The 20,460-nt window shown below is 37.3% G+C and overlaps 1 protein-coding gene across 2 annotated transcripts in view; it reads right to left on the bottom strand.

Moving 5' to 3' along the window:
* Nucleotides 1–20,460, bottom strand: part of CBFA2T2 (CBFA2/RUNX1 partner transcriptional co-repressor 2) — a gene marked incomplete at both ends in the record, with an annotated part of 99,432 nt that overhangs the window by 14,501 nt on the left and 64,471 nt on the right. For both annotated transcript variants that reach the window (XM_084247550.1, XM_084247551.1), the window contains 4 exons: nt 602–783; nt 4,825–4,914; nt 9,084–9,325; nt 11,590–11,733. In XM_084247550.1, coding sequence (XP_084103676.1) covers nt 602–783; nt 4,825–4,914; nt 9,084–9,325; nt 11,590–11,733 — 658 coding nt within the window. The remainder of the gene's footprint in view (nt 1–601; nt 784–4,824; nt 4,915–9,083; nt 9,326–11,589; nt 11,734–20,460) is intronic.

Here is a 20,460-nt window from a genome sequence, read left to right as displayed (position 1 = left end):
AATGCCTTTAAGTCAAATTTACTATGTAAATAGTAAATAACAATTTACAGTTATTTGAAACAATTCTCTGCACAGAGAAAAAAAGACTCACATAATTAATGCATATGTGAGCTGGCAAGGTTTTCACTCATTAGCTTCAATTGTGACAGATTTTCCACTGTTAAAATATTGATCCTTTGACAAACCATAGAATATGGTGGTAGTCACTCATACTGAAATTTCCAGAATGAATTAATACAATTTCAAACTTCTTGGTAAAGGTGTTTCATCAATAATTATCAATAATTAATTGTTATACATTTTTTTATAAGATTTCCCAAACCATAAAAAATAGCTCATGCATATTGTACTTCTTATGGTTCTGGAGCAAGGGACCCTCTGGAGCAGTTTATCATCAGGTGTCCACAATGTTGAAAATGGTCATGTTTGGGAGCTTCTCCTATAGGTTTGAGATTTACTCTGTTGCCTGATGTTGCACCAAAGCAAATTCTGAGACCATACCTATCTATAACCACAGAAATAAAAATCTTTTCTTTCACAAGGTAAGCTGCACTCCGGGTGGTTCCAGAAAAGCCAAGGCAACAAAGTTCTTTCTACTTACCTCTCTGGACTGGGCCTCTTGCCATTTCCATGCACTTCCATGAGAAGCTCAGAAGAGTCAGCAGGTGAAGCAATACTTGTGTTGAGCAGAAGGTGCTCATGCTGTGCCAGGTACTGGGATGGGGTCTGCTTGGCGGCACGAGCACAGTGCAGCAGTTCTCGCTGCAGCAGGGGCAGGTTGGCCTTGAAAAAAAGAGGCAGGGACTGAAAGCAGTTTCCTTATTGTTGGGCTTACATGATAGGGTTCAGCACTAAAATGGCTTTCACAAAACTTATAACACAGACAACAATCCTTCTCTCCTTGTCAGCCTGATCCTCATATACCTCTCGATGAATAAAGTTGCATCTCTTACACTGAATTTGAATTATTGATTTACTTGTGAGAGGAAAGGGACTGTGCTTTGTTTACTTTTGTGGCCTAGTACAGAAACAAAACTCTGTAAAGGTTTGTTGAACATAGTAAATTAAAAACTTAAAACATTTTTGAAGACTTAGATCAGTTAGAGAGTTGATACTGAAGTCACTCTTCATCATTATAAGATTTGGTTTCTTCTGAATCCCAACCCATATCTAACAGCATACTGTTCAACCATCCCTCATGTTCTCTGTGACAGCTGCCATGACATTCTGGAAATGGTGATTATTATGGCTTGGCTGGAAAATGGGATTTTGAAAGAAATATTGGGGTTGATGGGAGAGAAGGCAATAAGACACTTATTAGGCTGTGAGGCTTATATGAACAATGCCCAAACTCAGGTGCTACACTGTGTCCCAGATGGGATGTTTCCTTATTTTGCAAAAGGCGAAATAATTTTGTACTGATTATTTTCCCTTCTCCTCAAATAAAAAACCTTTAATGAGGACACATCATATAAAACCTAATACAACTTTAAATTTAACTCTAACTCCATCAGGAGTTACTTTTCCTGTATTCCTCTAATAAGAATCTATTTTTCTCCCCTAATTTAAAAGGAAATCAGGCTGAGGTCATAATAGAAGCCTTTATGCCAAGGGAAACAGATGAGCAAGTGAGAGTTTTAGTACATGCAAGTAGTCATCCTTTCACCAAGGGTTAACTTAGCAGGCACCATAATTAGTGACTGTTTTAAAGCAGAAATAAATTGACAAAACCCAAATGCTAGCCAAAAAGCTGCCATAACAACCCACCTCATGCTGTTTTCCAAAATAACAGTGTTAGAATAGGGAATTTGATGGTATAAAACACTTTTTAAGTCTGTTTATAGCCTCCATCTTGTCGCAACTATAAAAGCTTAGTTGGAAAAAAACACCAAGTCATATCTTTACATTTGTGCTATATACTCTTTGAGGAATTTTTTAAAATGCAAATTATTTCCTCTTAACACAAATTTCATAATCTTTTTTGACTTCCAGAATCTCAGGGGAAATAACTGTCTCATAGTTTTGATATACAGAAGAGAGACCAAGATAGACGCAGAATAGCTGTTTCAGGGTTGAAAAAGGTGCCCAGACTGGTCTGAGTGGCCAAGGCTTCAATGCGATCAGAAGAGCCACCAACAGGCCATGCGCTTGAGACCCAGGTGTTTTCCTGTATGTCTAATTGTAAAAGCTACCCCAAAAATCTTGTATTAGCACATCAGTAAAATGACCCACCTTTTTGCTGCTATTACATTTTCTTAGGAAATGAAGTTAAAGGGGCATATTTATTTGGTCAACTATTTTAGGCTGTGTGAGTCAAGAGGTAAAACTGAAGATATTATTTGAGTATGCATACAAAAGAGAAAACTAATTTCCACAAATACTGTATTGACAAAAGTATTGATAAAAATGATTCAGTACAGTTTTCTCATTCATTCATTCATTCATTCACACATGCAATATCTGTCCACTACTAATAAAAAGAATGGCATTATGAAGGAGAAGTTGAAGGTAACATTTAGCTTAACTACGTACGGCTCAAAGTGTTCCCCATTGTCAAACTGACTGCAAATGTTCACAGAGTGTAAAAATGTTTTGTTTTTTTTTAAAAACATTCTTTTAAAGGCATTGATTTTAGTATTCTCCAAGATGCTACAAAAACATGTGGTAGGCTGGCTTGGGTCAGTTTTGCAAACTGCTTGATCTAGAGCACACTGGTACCTGACACTAAGCTTTCATGGTCTTTGAGTTATTTTACAATTCTGTAAGTTACATATGTCTGATAGAAATGCAAAATAATGGTCTACGGACATGCATAAAATTACGTTCAGTTGGGGTTCAATTTGATTTCCCCTGTCCAATGTAGACTGTCAATTTTACTTCTGTTTACACATTCATATCAATATTTTTTTTTAAAAGATTTATTTATTTATACAAGAGCTGGGGTACAGGCCAGATGCGTGGGAGGGTGAGAGGGTTCACTAGAGACAGAATGGGGAACAGAACAGGCAGACTGATGAAATACACTGCTGAGGGGAGCAGTGGGCGAGACGGAGAGGTCTGCCGCACCATGTGGGACCCTCGCCATCTGGCCGGGATCTAACTGGCACTGCAGAGGATGCGGACAGCTTCACAGCGCTGCGCTCAACCACCTGTGCCACCAGGGGAGGCCCCATATCAATAATCTTAAACATAAATTTGCTTGTTTTTTAGATTCTCCCTGAACTGCTATAAAACCTTACACTGAATCTCCACTTAAGCATGAGTTAAACAGAATGTTTACTTTTTATCTGTATGAGTCATATACTTGTTTCTGAATTTAATAGAAAAAAACAGTAACTTTATAGTGGGAGAGCATTCTGGACACCACTTTTTCCAAGTGATCAAAGAAAATGTCACCAATTAGCAGACAAATTAGCATCTCTATGTCCTGATATCATGTAATGATACCACTTGCTTGATATTCCTGCCTAAAATGCACAAACTGTTTCTGATCATTGGAACTACCAGAAAACACAAATTGAGGTTGTCTGTAAAATAACTGTCCTGTACTCTTCAAAAACGTCAAGACCATAAAAGGCTGAGAAGCTGTTGCTGATTAAAATGTACTAAAAAGACATTACATGAAATGTAAGAAATTACCATGAATTAGTTCAGGACCAAAAAAACAAAACAGAACAAAACAAATACCACCACTTTTTCTTTTGCTGTAAAGGACACTAGTGGGACATGAATAAGATTTATTATTCATGTTGTACAAATGTTCATTTCTCGACTAGATAACGTATTAGATAAAGTATTCAGATATATCATGCCTGCATCTTGCTCTCAAGTATTTCTGAGGCAAAAAGAGTCTAATGATGTAGACGGGATGAAATGAATATATAAAAATCTGAGGAAAAGACACAGAAATTTTATTGTATGCTTTGCAACTTTTCTGTAAGCATACAATTATTTCAAAATAAAGCTTTCTAGGGCCTCCCTGGTGGCGCAAGGGGTTAAGACGCAACCTATGAAGTGATCTGCAACCACTGCAGCATGAGTTCAATCCCCGGCCAGGGAGCAACCCACACGGTGCAGCAGACCTCTCCTGACTCCCTCCCTGCTCCCCTCAGCTGTGCTTTCGGTCTGCCTGCCTGTTCTGTTCCCCACTCTGTCTCTGGTGAATCCTCTCACCGTCCACACCTCTGGCCTATACCCCAGTTCTTGCATGACTAAATAAATAAATCTTTAAAAAAAAAAACAACAAAAAAACAAAATAAAGCTTTCTAAAGAGGACATATACCACATAAATCTAACACTGTCTTATCAGGTAAGTACAACAATATTGAACAGTGCCCCTAAAAGTTATTTTCCAGGGAACACTAATTTCAGAAGAATAAATAGAAGCTAACTAACACTGACACAAACATTGCCTTCTCACAGGTTCTCCTGTTCTTAGGGTATTTCTAGACTTCAGAGGTTCTCCTCAGATTTAACATATACTCTTCACACTCTGGTGGCACCCAAAAGATTTAGAGATTTCCTGACAAGAGCCTGCCTCCATACCACCCCCTTTCCTTCTTACCCACTCACCTCCTGCTCCCCTCCTCTATTTGCTTTTTCTGTGAGTTACTAGCAATGTCTGCAACACAAGTGACAACTCAAGGTTTTTACAAATCTCATCTCAAGATTATCTGCAGACTGCATTCACATTGTTCTACCAACCCATAATAAAAGATAAGAAAATATGGGGCACTGTCCTGAGATCACAGAATAGGGAGAGGTAGCAGATCTTGAGGAAATGTTGAAGATAAAGTACATTTAGTAGTTACTCATAAAAATTACCTTGAGGAATGGAATCACAAAAGGACGAAGAGGAAAATTTGTAGCTTCCTGGAGCTTACAATGGAATTCTTCAATTGTTACTGTTGAATTCTGAAAAGAAAAAAAAAGTAGTTCAATTTCTAAAGCTTGACAATGTCCTCCTAATATAAATGGTAGGTCTGATTCCTTTTATTTTTTTTTTAATGTTTTTTTTTATATATTTTTTTAAGATTATTTTTATTTATTTATTTATTTATTTATTTATTTATACAAGCACTGGGTACAGTCAGAAGCGTGGGAGGGTGAGAGAATTCACCAGAGCCAGAGCGGGGAGCAGAGCAGGCAGAAGGACGAAGTACACTGCTGAGGGGAGCAGCGGGCGGCAGGAGAGGTCTGCGCACCATGTGGGACCCTCCTCCGATGGCCGGGGAGCAGCCGGGGATCGAACCGGCGCCGCAGAGGCCGCGGGCAGCTTCGCAACCCAGCGCTCAACCGCTGCGCCAGCGGGGAGGCCCGGTCTGATTCCTTTTAAGCCAAAAGGAAAAGGACAATTCTAAGAACATTACTGTATTTGAACTCCTCTTAAAGTTTAACCGGATTGTCTTTCCTTTATGAAACAGATAAGGCCTCCTTGATTTTTCCTTTTACTCTAAAACTCAATTTTCCTGTATGCTCAGGAGACAGGGGTGCAGAGAAGGGCAATGTCTTCCTCACTTCCTCAGCACTTGTACTGAGGTCCCTTGTATTGATGGGTTCATCGCAAGTTACCTCAGGTACAAGAAACCTAGTTGACAGTGTTTCCAGTTGAACAGATCCCCATCAGTGTAAGAAGTCAACTTATAGACTCAATAACCCAGTAATTTCATTTATTCAGAAATTCATTTCTTCATAGGTTCTTCCTACATCCTAGTATCAATTCTCCAAATCTTCCAAAACAAAGGTTAAAAAAACCATCAGCGGCCTTCTACCTTCACAAGGTCTCTGCATATCAGAGCACCTTCAAATAGGCAAACTCCTAAGATTTTAGTAGTCTTAGGAAAGTTATCAATTAGCATTTTCCCTATAGTTTTTCAAATCTGGCTTTAAAATGGGATTCTCAGTCATTCTCCTTAGGAGAATGTACAAATACAAATATTTTCCTCAAAATTTACAAGATACTTTTATTTCAATTCCTTAAAACAGAATATTAAATAACAAGTAAAAAAAAAAAAACCACAATAACTGGGCATTAATCTGAATTTTTGTTCCCCTGAAAGAAAAATGATCACTTCTTGGAATTGATTTTGACAAAACCGTCAATTTTTCAAAGACATAATATGTACTGTATGGTAATTTATTTAATTATTCATCAGCACAATGTTGCATTTAACAGTAAAAAAAAAATAGAAAATATATAGGTTCACAAACAGGAAACTGCATTAAAAATTACAACACAGTCATGCATGAGAATACTTATAGGGGGCAGATTTATTGCATCTATTAGTGAGGAAAGGTGTCTATAATACACTGTTAAGGGAAAAACGAGGAAAAAGGGTATGTTTTCCACTAATCCATTCATGAAAATAACACACACACATTTATATAGTACTGTAAATGTCCAGAAAGACAATTACAACAGCTATTATTTCTGGATGTGAAATTTTATTGGATTTTCCAAATACATATTCTCAGGAAGCACAGTCACTTAGAGAGATGATTGGATATAACTACATAAACTTTCACAAGCAGGAAAGGATTCACCTTTTTTTAAATTTTGCAAATGAGCTTCTGCTTCTGTCATTTTTTTCTTTTACTCTTCAAATTATCTTTAAGCACAGGCTCAACGTAAATTTGCTGCTAGAACTGGTGTAACATTCTGCTATCTGCTTTGCTTTGAAACTCATTTGACATTTCAGGGTCAATTTTATTAGTCTAAAGTTTATTAGTAATATTTATCCGCAACAATCTAAAAATGTGACCAAAAATGCTTTCTCCCCCCAACAGAATCAAAAACACTTCTCTCAATGGTAAGGGTAGCTCACAGTGCCTAAATTATTTTTGCAAACAATATAGTTGATGCTGTACACTATATTGTACTTATGGGAATGTGAATTTAAGTAGGTGTTAGGCACAGTCCCTATTTGTACCAGACAGACATTGGACATTGAGTCTCTAACAGGAGTCTTTGGGTAGAAACATGGCACATGTAGCTGCATTTTCATTGCTGGGGGAAGAGTATATTCTATATGATCATTCAGATGAGGAAAAGAGCATAAGTTTGCACATGGATTTCTCCAGATTCTAGCTATGTTTCTCTCTTTAACATCCAGTTGTGTATCTTTATTATTTCTCTGTTATGAATCTTAGCTGTGAGCACAATTATATGCTAAGTTCTGTGAATTCTTCTAGCAAATTTTAGCATAATAAAGTGGTGTAGGGGACCTATCACACTTCCTCAGAATGTCAACAATTCAAATGTCCGTCAAGAACAGAAAGTGTAATTATGGTATTCCTACAACAAAATACTATATAACAACAAAACTGAACAATCTGAAACTACACAAACAATAGGAATTAAATCTCAAATAATGAAAAAGTCATTGATTGTATTTTATCTTATATAAAAGTTGTTTCTTCCATACTATACTAAAATTTTTGTAGGTGGCAGTTCCTAAACTTTTTAGTCTCAGGATCCTTTTAATTTACATGGATTATATCTATTCATGTTATTATATAAATATTATATATTCATATTATACTATATCATATATTAAATATTGTATATAAATGATATTACCTATACCAACTATTTATATATTAAGATAACTATATATTAATATTTATACATCAATATATACTATAATATTAAATATTATATAAATTTTTATAGTCACCATATCAGAAATTAAAACTTAGAATTAAAAAAAATTCATTATTAACCCATTTCAAAATACCCAATGACATGTTAATTTTTTTTAGTGAAAACATTTCTTAAAGTATGAGAAGAAGAGTGGTATTATGTTAGTTTTGCAAATTTCTTTAATAGTTAGCTTAAAAGACAAAAAGGCCTCCCCGGTGGCGCAGCAGTTGAGCGCTGGGTTGTGAAGCTGCCCGCAGCCTCTGCAGCAATGGTTCGATCCCCGGCTGCTCCTGGCCACCGGAGGAGGGTCCCACATGGTGCGCAGACCTCTCCTGCTGCCCGCTGCTCCCCTCAGCCGTGTACTTTGGTCCTTCTGCCTGCTCTGCTCCCCGCTCTGGCTCTGGTGAATTCTCTCACCCTCCCGTGCTTCTGACTGTACCCAATGCTTGTATAAATAAATAAATAAATAAATCTTTAAAAAAAAAAAGACAAATAGATTCTTAGTTATCTGCTTTTTCATTTAATCTGTTGCTACAACAGAGCTAGCCTCTGTTGATCTGATCACGTAGCCTCTAGAAAATGCTACTATACATTCTTGAGAGGAAAATAGTAAGTAATACTTTAGTATTATGAAAATAGTTTTGATATTTTGTACCTCCTGAAAGTGTTGTAGGGAATCCCAGGGGTCTTTGATTACACTTTGAGAACTGCAATATTAAGATTTGGTACTTCCAGTCATTTTTTTTTTTTTTTTCCAAATCACATAAAGAGAATAATCATGGGGTGCTTTTACTGGAGGTGAATCTTAAAGAATTTTATTTATAAACATTGGGAACATACAGAACTTGACTTAAACACTAAGAGTCAAACCACACCCAGTTGTCAATGTGAGAAAATCACTCCCTTATGCCATAGGCTCATCACACTCCATAAAGAAAGAAAAATGATGGGCATGTTGAAAATTCTAAGAAAATTGTATTTGCACAAGGAGCTGAAGAATATAATCCCTTTAATACTATTTATTTAAACCACAAAACTAATAATTTTATGTTATTATTTTCAAAATTAAACTGACTACTCTTTTCTCTCTGGTTTGGAAACAAGGCACCAGGTACTGAATATATTAAGCAAACCAAATCCTGTGTTATGGATGAACCTTAGTGGGCCCAGTGAAATCCAGTTATAAGAAAAATTAAAAGCTGCTCATTGGAATTAAATCAACACCATAAGAAACAATAAGGTAACCATTACAGATTTTGTTTCTTTGCTAAACATGATTACCTATGACAAAAATCTGCAATTCAACAGTTTTATACAAGTCATATAAAACCACTATAGTTTGTAGAATTTGCACATTTGGGTATGAGCAGAAATATCTACTTATCCCTTGGTTTCAGTTCCGAGCCACACAAGTAGTTGTCAACAGTGATGTTGTACTTACCACTAGTGCGAGAACAAGAGTCCGAACTTTCTCCCCAATCTCAGGTGAGATGTCATTGCCAAACTGTTGCAGAGTGGTGAGGAAGCGTTTCAACTTGCTAAGCTGCCGAGCACCACAAGTGGCTGGCAATTGTTGATTTGTTAGTGCAGATGATGTGGAAGAGGCAGGACCATTGCTGAATCTCTGTGGTGGCGATGGGGCGCCATTCAGAGTAGGAGGAGAATGGTTGATGCCATTGCTTACTAGAAGAAAGCCAAACAACAGACAAGAATCTTTGCTAGTTCTTCTTCTTTGCATTATCCTCCATTTATTCATTTTGTAAAGCACATGTTAAAAGAGAAAATAAGACATTGTTTCTACCCTCAATGATATTCATATAGTGAGACAGACTGTGAGATAAAAAAAATAACAGAATAAGACAGACATGCTAAGAGTACAAAGTAAAATTAATAAACAATGATCAAAAACTCAGACAAGTATAAAGTACTACCAAAGCACAGAGACGGGGCATTTAATTCAATAGGCAGATGGTCTGGCAGAATATATATTTCCATTCATGTCCATCTTTAATGTCACACCTCCTTCCCAATCTTAGGGTCCCAAAGAAGTCATTTAGAAGTAGCACGTGATCAAGACAACCAGAAAACAGTTCTGTTAATGTAAGAAATGTTTTTCTAGGCTATACGTTTAATGACCTAGTCCTATAATAAAGTATATACCCGCCTGACCACTCAGCATATTCATGAGCATCAGTCAATTTCTCTCTGCCTAGGCAGTGTGAGAGTAATACTGCCAAATACTTGATTATTCAAAAAAATTTGTTCTAGATACCACACAGGACATTTTCATTCTATATTTCTGTTCATATTATAATACATGAGATTAATTAGTTTTCCTACATTCCCAGTCATTTTCCTGGTAGTTTTAATTTGGAACACAAGCTTAGAGCTAAATTCTTAGTGGCATTAAGTAAATCTCTCCTCCACTGAGACTGAAATAAAATTATCCAGTGCCTAAGTGTCAACAGATTTTCACTTAATCAAACCCAGTTTTGAAAATCTATATCTAAAACCATAATGAACAATTTAAGTCAAGATTTAAGACAAATCTGAAGAGTCCAGTCATTTAATCATTACTTAACATAGGAAACTGACATTTATTTACATTTTGCTTAATATCAATTCCTTAATCATGAAAAACCTTCCACTTTACTTCCTTCTTCCTCCAAGTCAGTCACAGTTGGGTCAACGACCACTGTTCTTTCTTATTGACTGACCCTTATTCAAATTTGATTTGCCCAACTCTTCATCCTCTATAGCTCAGTTATCACTTGTATTAAGAAGCATTCTGATAGACTGTATTGTTCCATGTTAAGGCAAACCTTAATAGATATAGTAACTCTTCTCTGTGCTGCCTATATAGATGTTTCCATTATTTTACTTATCAAATTATATTCACTTCTTTCTGTAACTGTGCATACCCACCCCCCAGGTGTTTATTTGTATTATGCATTTCTTGATGAAAACTACCTTATACATATGTGTATACTTTAATTAGCTAAAATTTATAATCTTCTATACTATATTTGTATGTGTGTACGTGTGTGTGTATACATACACACAGGTTTCTTCTTCCATTAGCTAACGAAGTGTAAGTATTCAAGAAAATTGGGCCAAATGATTGACTACATAAAAGACTTTGTGGGGTGAGAAAGACAGTAGAGGTAAATTCTCTTTGGTATCTTTCATTAAAAACAATTACTAGGGCCTCCCCGGTGGTGCAGCGGTTGAGCGCTGGGTTGCGAAGTTGCCCGCAGCCTCTGCAGCGCTGGTTTGATCCCTGGCTGCTCCCTGGCCACTGGAGGAGGGTCCTGCATGGCGCGCAGACCTCTCCTGCCATCCGCTGCTCCCCTCAGCAGTGTACTTTGGTCCTTCTGCCTGCTCTGCTCCCAGCTCTGGCTCTGGTTAATTCTCTCACCCTCCCGCGCTTCCCACTGTACCCAGTGCTTGTATAAATAAATAAATAAATCTTTAAAAAATAAAAAATAAAAAAAACAATTACTAAAGCTACTGGAAAGGAAAATTCAACACCAACCTCAGCAATACACAGTAGCTGCAAATGGTCTGCCATTTCTTTGTGTTCATAAAAGGTCAACTGCCATTGGAGAGCTGCCCTCTTTTGAAAGCTTTTTTTTTTTTTAAGGCTTTTAATCTGTTGGGATATCCAACTTCTTTTCATTCATTCTGGTTCCAGCTACTGCAGTTGCTTGTTACTCAATTTTATTTATTTAATTTTTTAAAAAAAGATTTATTTTTTACTTATGCATACAAGAACTGGGGTGTAGGCCAGAGATACAGAGGGGTGAATTGATTCTCCAGAGACAGAGTGGGGAGCAGAACAGGTGGATCTACTGAAATACACTGCTGAGGGAAGGCTTAATGGCAGTCAGTCACTTAGATCCAAATATCAATTTGAACCACAAACCCAAATAATGAAGAGGTCTTACATGCTGTGGGAGTAAATGACACTGGCCTTGGTCCTCCAGGATTTATTGGTGGAAGGGGTGGCATGGTGGGAGGTGAGGATCTTGACTGTATCTTCACTTCCACAGGCGATCCAGGCATTGCTGGCACCCTTTTCTCAGGACCGACTGTAAAGAATAAAAGGAATGGAGATGAGAGTTTTCTATGACACAATAAAAACAGTGACAATAATTTGAAATGCCGACACATTTCACTAGAGAATTAAGAAATTAAGAAGATTCTTAGTATAATGGGTTGAACGGTGTTCCTCACACAGATGCCTATCTCTTAAACCTTAAATTAGGTTTCCTTACTTGGAAAAGGGTCTTTGAAGATTTAATTAAATAAAGAATCTTGAGGAAATCATTTTTATCTGGTTAGCTTTAAATCCACTATGAAGAGTGTCCTTACAAGAGGAGAGACCCATGACACAAATACAGAGGGAAGAACATAAACAGACAACCATAGTACACAAACAGAACACCAGGTGAATATGGAGGCAGGGTTGAAGTGAGGCCATCTATAAGCCAAGGAATACCAAGGATTGATTATCAGCAACCAAAGGAAAAACAGAAGCTAGGAGAAGGGTATGGAAAAGATTCTTCCTCTGAGGTCCTAAGAAGGAATCAATCCTATAATTCATTCATTCACTCAATCACTCATTTTGCTGATACCCAGTTTGTTTTTTTATGACAATCCCAGAAAGCTAAAACAAATTAAGGTATGACATGATCTTAAAGTTAACAATAAGGATAGGGGCTGAGAAAGGAAGAAACCTGGTTATAAATTCAGTTTATCCCAACTGCATTAATTCTTGACTTCGCCTTATAACTGAATCACATTAAGGGATGGGAGGAGCTAATGTGGGCCTATCTAGACTAGTACGCATCAACTGCATGGCATGGAAATGGAATCATAATCAGCTGTACACGAATTACTAGGAATGATAAAGTACTGTATATATTTTTTTTATGTTCATCTACTCCAAGTGGGAAAAAAGAAATGGAGTCAACATCACTGACATCAGTCATGTCATTTATGATGCACAGTGTCCAAAAAGATGATTACAGATAATTCTAAAGTAAGCACAGGCTACTTTAACCCCAGAGACAATGCATACAAGCAGTTATTTTACAAGTCTGGATAGCAATGAATTCTAGAACGAGAAATCAGAGAGATAAAAATGTCATGACATTAAAATTAAGTCTGAGCTGATTTGAACAAAACTTGATTTTGAGAAACAATATCTAAGAAGTTACTTTTCCACATTAAAAGGAACTTCCTGCCTAATTGGTTAATAAAAGGATCAGGACTAACACAATCACCATTAAATTGAGCTATGATCCTATTATCAGTATGAACTTTACTTTTTTAGTACCATATCTCCAATAACCACTGAGTTAAAGTACAAGAAATTGATACCAAAGGTTCAAATCAACGTTTTCTTTCAGTAAGATCATCTATAAACACAATACATACACGAGCATTCATGGCATTGGCAACTCGGTACATCTTTGTAAATTAATGGGGCACCTCCTAATGACAAAAATAACCCTAATATTAATTTTATATTTCAGCTGGCAGTGACATTTTGGGAAGAGATATTATGAATACAGAAAGTCAATCAAGGAAGCAATGCCCTTAAGTTACAAATCCCCTGATAAAAATGTGCAGTCACTGAAAGTCACATTTAATCTGTTGGGATATCATCTGCCAGCCCTTCCCATCTCTCTGTCCAGGACATTTTCTTTGTGAAATGGATGGTGATGGTTGTCCTGTCTGATTAGTGGACTAATGAGCTGGTGCATTTTGCCTTTTCCTTCCTGACAGTATTTTCTCGGTGCCCTTCAGTGAACAGTTGACATGTTTCCAGTTCTTCCATCTGGGACCCAGCTTTCTGGAGGGTGGGGGGAGACGGGAAGGAAGGAACTGACAGTTGTCTCACACAGTTATGTGTTGTGTATAGTGTGCAACAACCTAGAGGGAGCCTTTCTTCAAACCACCTGCCTTTACAGCAAGGGCGCCAAAGGCCTGAGGAGGGCTTAGCAGTGAAATGTGTTTTAACATTCATCACTTGGCAGAATAAAAAAACACAGAACAGCCCAAGTGCAGAACACTGAACTATATACCAACTGAAAGCTGAGATACTGGGCAAAACCAGTCATCAGAGTCCATTTACAGATTAAATCTACTCTTGTTCACTTCACTATTCACAAACCCACAACATGTCTCAAGCAATGCCATTTTCCAGTAGAGAAAGCATGGGTATGAAACTGAGACATTTGATGTGAGTAATCTTTCTGTAACCTACATGAATTTTATCAAATCACTGCACTTCTCTGGATCATGTTTTCAACAGATGTAAAATGAGAGATAAGATCTACTTGGCAGGAAAGATCTTAGGATTAGAGATAATGCCTGGACTAGTACTAGGTATAAAGAAGATGCTTGATAAACAGTAATAAAGATCAGAGAACAGGAAATCTGGTGTTAAGTTCAAGATTTACCACTTAACTAAGCCATGTGACCACATCCAAACTAATATTAGCAATGCTTTCCCATGAAAATGGGTCTATTGGGCCTCCCCTGGTGGCGCAGCGGTTGAGCACTGGGCTGCGAAGCTGCCCGCAGCCTCTGCAGTGCCGGTTCGATCCCTGGCTGCCAGCGAGGGTCCCACATGGCGTGACAGACCTCTTCTGCCGCACCCGCTGCTCTCCTCAGCAGTGTATTTCTTCGTCAGTCTGCCTGTTCTGTTCCCGCTCTGGCTCTGGTGAATTCTCTCACCCTCCCGCGCTTCTGGCTGTACCCAGTGCTTGTATAAATAAATAAATAAATAAATCTTAAAAAACAAAAACAAAAAAACCCCCCAAAATTTAGAAAGAAAATGGGTCTATTATGAAGTTTACAATTCACCTAAATTCAGAGAGATTGCATAGAATGATCCAAGAATTAACAACTTGCAAAAGCACCAAGTTCAATGTAAGGTAGTAATTTTGTTGAAGGCTGAGTGGCTGAATATACTTCATGTATGAGAGATCTAACCAAATCGCTTATAAACTTGGTAAGTTCAAGCAGCTGCTCAGACAATGGATAAGGGGTATGTTTCAAAGTAGTCACCTAACATTCTGCTTAGTGTCTGTGACATACCTTTATGGCATCATGTTAGGATGACTTCATTTCTGAATCTTTGTGAAACTGATGTTCATGCTTTATATTCCAACTGGATCCTTTGAAAGAAACAACCAAATCTTAAGCTCTTTTCAATTCCAGAGAACTTAAAGAAAGTTCAAGGAGAAGAAATTCCTTTCTCTCAAGTACTAGTTGAGTCCATAAACACTCTCACTAGGACAAAGCACTATTGTTTGGACAAAGTATTCAGTCCAAGAAAATAAAAATAACCTTTACTTTTGTTTAGAACCTAATCCAGTGATTCTGATTTGTAGTTAGCCAAGTGTATATATGAATGCGTGGGAAAAACTGTCTAACTAGGATGGCTGGAGGGAGAAAGGAAGGGAGGGGAAAGAAAGGAAGGAAGAATAGAACTTTATTGTTTCAGGTCACCAAGTTTGAGCATGGCTGGTCATGCAGCAATAGATAATTATCTATATATACCACATACAAATGGTTTTGTTACTCTTCTGTTTTGGTTTATAATTTCACAGTATGACCTGAAATCCTTACTTTCACAAACTTTTTTTTTTTTTGAACAGTTGCATGATATTCCATTGTGTGGATATACCATATTATTTAAACAATCGCCTACTGATGAATAATTGACTTGTTTCCAATTACTAGCAGCTGAATTTTGAGGCTCTCCAGATCCCATGTTATTGACTGTTCTCCATTTGCCAGGCCTTAGGCAGAGATAAAGACAGGGTCCTTAGTAATGGGAAACAGTTATATTCAAATGTGCACTAAGAAAACACAAAAGTAGAGATGTGATCATGTATGAAGGCCAGGGAGGTCATTACATTGCACTAAGTAGCACACCTGGAAGATTATGTGGGCTTTCCAGGCAGCACATAAGGAAAAACATATGAAGGAGATAGCTTGAATAATACCCTAAAGTTGGAATTAGAACCAAAGGAAAATTCAGGAGAAAAATTTCCCTGACCACAGTTTTTCTTTAACCACTACCAAGGATAGGTAGGTAAATGTTCTGAATGCAACCATTTCCAAAATTGACAATTATAATTTGCTAAAGACAGAGGAAAGAACATTAAGTTTATTGTTGCATTTATTGGTTTAAAGTTGGCTAAAATGATTAGGGGCATAGCACCTGTTTAAAGATGAAAATTTCCCATCCTTGCAACTCTGCCTCAAACCTGACAACACATTCAACTTTCCAGTAACATGTAAGCTTCATAGAGACACCTAGGAATAACTGTTTACAATTTATCATTCAACAAAAATGGAGTCAAGTAAAAAACCTGTAGAAAATATTTTACAAAGAAACTTGAAGACAGAGTTCACTAGCATAAAATGAATGCTTCACCACACACATTATATCAACAGAAATTGAAAAAAAACATATTTTTTTCCATTCTAATGTTATAAATACATTGGAAAATTAATTTATCTAACACATTCCTATAGCTAAGGCATTAACAACTATTTTTTTTTTTTGGCAAAGGCAAGATACTAAATATTTTTGGCATTGTGGGCCATATGGTCTCTGTCTAACTATTCAACTCTGCTGTTGTAACACACTGTACACAATACACAAATGAATGAGCTTGGCTGTGTTCCAATAAAACTTTATTTTAAAAAAATAGGCAGTGGGTCACATTTTTATATTATTGAAAATTGAATATAAAGAGCCCTTAACTTACTGACCCTGAAGGCAAAGAGCATACAAAAAATTATTTTAAGATAGACTCCTGGGCCTCCCCTGGTGGTGCAGGCGGTTGAGCGCAGCACTCTGAAGCTCTCCACAGCCTCTGCAGCGCTGGTTCCATCCAGGCTGGCCTGCGAGGGTCCCACATGGCACGGCAGACCTCTCCTGTCGCACCCACTGCTCCCCTCAGCAGTGTATTTCAGTCAGTCTGCCTGTTCTGTTCCCCACTCTGTCTCTGGTGAATCCTCTCACCTTCCCGCGCATCTGGCCTGTACCCCAGTTGTTGTATAAAATTAATAAATCTTTTTTTAAAAAAAGAAATTGATCAAAAAAACTCCCAAAAACAGACATACTAGTAACAACATGAAAAAGAGCTAAGTTGTGAGACTAGTTATCTGAAGTTTTTCCAAAAATCAAACCAACTGGGCCTCTCCTGGTGGCACAGCGGTTGAGCACTGGGCTGCGAAGCTGCCCGCAGCCTCTGCAGCGCCGGTTCCATCCCTGGCCCCCGGCGAGGGTCCCACATGGCATGCAGACCTCTCCTGCCACGCCCACTGCTCCCCTCAGCAGTTTATTTCGTCAGTCTGCCTGTTCTGTTCCCCACTCTGGCTCTGGTGAATTCTCTTACCCTCCTGTGCTTCTGACTGTACCCAGTGCTTGTATAAATAAATAAATAAATCTTAAAAAAAAAAAAATCAAACCAACCTATGAAAAGAATCTGAAAGATGACTAGTGTACCTGTGAAGGATGGCCTATTTTTTCCCTAGCCACCCAACTCTTTATCTTCTAACAGTGTCAGATGGCCCTAGATAGAGATACCTGGAATACGTGAATAAATATTGTAACTTGATGATAACAACTAAAATTCTGAAATTCCCCCAGACAATCCCCCAAAGATAAGCACATGAAAATCACATGGGTGATAAGCACATGAAAAAGATGCTTAACATACTAGTCATCAAAAAAACACAAATCTTAACTCATCAACAAAAGGGACACGACTGATATATACATCCAACAATATGGATAAATGTCGAAAGTATTAAACAAAGTGAAAGATGCCAAACATTGGGCCTCCCTGGTGGTGCAAGGTGTTAAAATGCAACCTATGAAGCTCTCTGTGGCCTCTGCAGCAAGTCTGATCCCTGGCCAGGGAGCAACCCACAAGGTGCAGCAGACCTCTCCTGACTCACCTGCTGCTCCCCTCAGCGGTGTATTTCAATCTGCCTGTTTTGTTCCCCACTCTGTCTCTGGTGAATCCTCTCACCCCACACCTCTGGCCTGTACCCCAGCTCTTGTATGCATAAATAAATCTTAAAAAATAAAAAGAAAGATGCCAAACTCACAACAAAAGTACAAATTTTATTATCCTATTTATACGAAACTTCAGACAAAACTAGAGACAAAAAGCAGATCAGTGAATGCCTGGAACTGATGGGGAAAAACTAACTACAAAGGGGAATATTAGGGATCATGGTGGATATTTCATGTGGTGATGAAAATACTCTAGAGCTTGATTGTAATGTACTAGTGTAACTACAAGTAATAGCCAAAATTTGAACTATATACATAATGTAAGTGAATTTTATCATATATAAATTATATCACAATAAAGTCGAGAAAAAACAGCAAACTAAATCCGACTATGCATTTTTTTTAAAAATCACAATCAAACTGAGTTTATTAAAAAAGCAAGGGTAGTATATTAGCTATAATATTAGAAAACACAATATAATTCACCACATTAACATTAAAAGGAACACCCTAAAAATCTCCTCATTGTAGAAAAGCACTCTTAATAAAACCCAATTTCTACTCATGTATCTGAACAAAACTAGAAATAAAGATCAATCACTTAACTAGAAAAGGGACCTCTTTCAAAAACTCATGTATACTGTCATACCTATACATTAAAAGTACCACCTTTTACTTCAGAAAGAAGATAAAGATGTATAGTCACAATGTTCCTATTCAGCAATTACTCAAGAATCAAGTCATAGTAGCATAGTGAAGAAGAAAAAAATGGCTATAAGAGAAATAAAACAGTGCATAGACCAGATGATTGTCTATACTGAAAGCCAAAAGATTATACCATCCAATTATTAGAATTAACATGTAGATTCAACAAGATTGTTAGAGAGAAGTCCGATATTTAAAAAATTAACTGCATTCCTACATACAGCAGGCAAACAAACTAATTTCAAAATATATGGCTATACATAAAAAATTATAAACCACAAAGGAATAAACCTAACATAAGCTACATGAGACCTTTACGAAGAACATAATTAAAAGGAGATCTAAATAAAAAAGATTGCTCATGCTTGTGGATAAGAAGACCCAGTATCATAATTATTTTCTTTTCATTTTAATGTATAAATTAAATTCAGTCCTTATTAGTACCAGGCAAGATTTTTGGTGCAACTTAATTAGCAAATACTAACATGTTAAATGTACAGCAACAAGAGAAAAAGACAACTAAATTGTGGCATATTCATAAACCAGTGAGTCAAAACTGCTAAAAATAAGTGAACTAGAGCTACAAATAAAAAGGATAGTAATATTGGGTAAAATATTGGGCAAAGATAATAGGTTTTAGGAAAATATGAATTTATATTTTATATAAGCAATTTACGTGAGACATTTATATATGTAGTAAAATATAAAAACACCAAGTGACTATTATAATTGAAAAAAGGGTGGAATCAGGCAGTTACTAATTAGTTTTCTAAGTTCACATTTTGAAAAGATCTGAAGCAAAACATAAGACAAAACATTAAGATTTAACAAAGGATACATAACTATATAATTTGCTTTTGTCTTATTTTGTAAGCTTGAAATATTTCATATAAAAAGATCACTGGCTGCAAGGGGAAAATGGTAATGCAAGAACAGACAGCTTATGAAGTTTTTATAGCCAAAGATGATTGTGGCCTGAGTGACAACAGGAACGAAGGAAAAGAGGTGTTAACAGTAATATGTAGAATTACAACAGGTGGGAATTTACTTATTAGATGTGGAGGATAAATCAGGGTAACATCTGGAATTATGGACCAAGTAAAGGGCCCTAGAGGGAGAGTATGATGGAGGGGAAAGATGAGGAGTCATGATACCTATAAGAGAGACAAGAGGGCCTCCCCTGGTGGCGCAGCAGTTGAGCGCCGGGCTGTGAGGCTGCTCGCAGCCTCTGCAGCGCCGGTTCGATCCCCGGCCGCTGGCGAGGGTCCCACACACACACACACACACACAAAAAAAAAAAAAGAGAGAGAGACAAGAGAGTCTGAAAAAATGTCATGTCAAAAGAGAACACAATTATGCCTGATGATTTTTATCATATTGACTTTTATCCCATATTCAGCCTTTTTTTTTTAAGATTTATTTTTATTTATTTATACAAGCAAGCACTGGGTACAGTCAGAAGCACGTGAGGGTGAGAGAATTCACCAGAGCTAGAGCAGAGCAGGCAGAAGGACCAAAGTACACTGCTGAGGGGAGCAGCAGGTGGCAGGAGAGGTCTGCGCGCCATGTGGGACCCTCCTCTGGTGGCCAGGGAGCAGCCGGGGATGAAACCGGCGCTGCAGAGGCTGTGGGCAGCTTTGCAACCCAGCGCTCAACCGCTGCGCTACCAGGGAGGCCCCCATATTCGGTCTTGATCATGAGTAGCTAGAAACTATTATATACTAAATATTCTTTCATAAACTTCTACTAGATTTATAGAAGATCCCCTTCTTGAAGTCAGTAATTGGTTTCTTTGGCTAAGTATATAGTCAAAAGCATATAATGAAATGTTCCTAGAATGGAATATGAAAAATAGTTATTTTTGTGATTATTCTTTACAGTATGTTAGCTAAGGACACCATGACAAAGTATCACAGATCAGGTAACTTAAAAAACTATTGTTTTCACTTTGCCTTACTTCTATATAGACCAAATTTCCTGTGCCAAATTTCCTCTTATTAGAAGATACTAGTCATATTAGATTAGGGTCCACCTTAATGATCTCTTTTATTAAAGACCC

Source organism: Talpa europaea, assembly GCF_964194135.1.
Source record: "Talpa europaea genome assembly, chromosome: 11".
Taxonomy (NCBI): Eukaryota; Metazoa; Chordata; class Mammalia; order Eulipotyphla; family Talpidae; genus Talpa; species Talpa europaea.
This window is presented reverse-complemented; position numbering and strand designations above follow the sequence as displayed.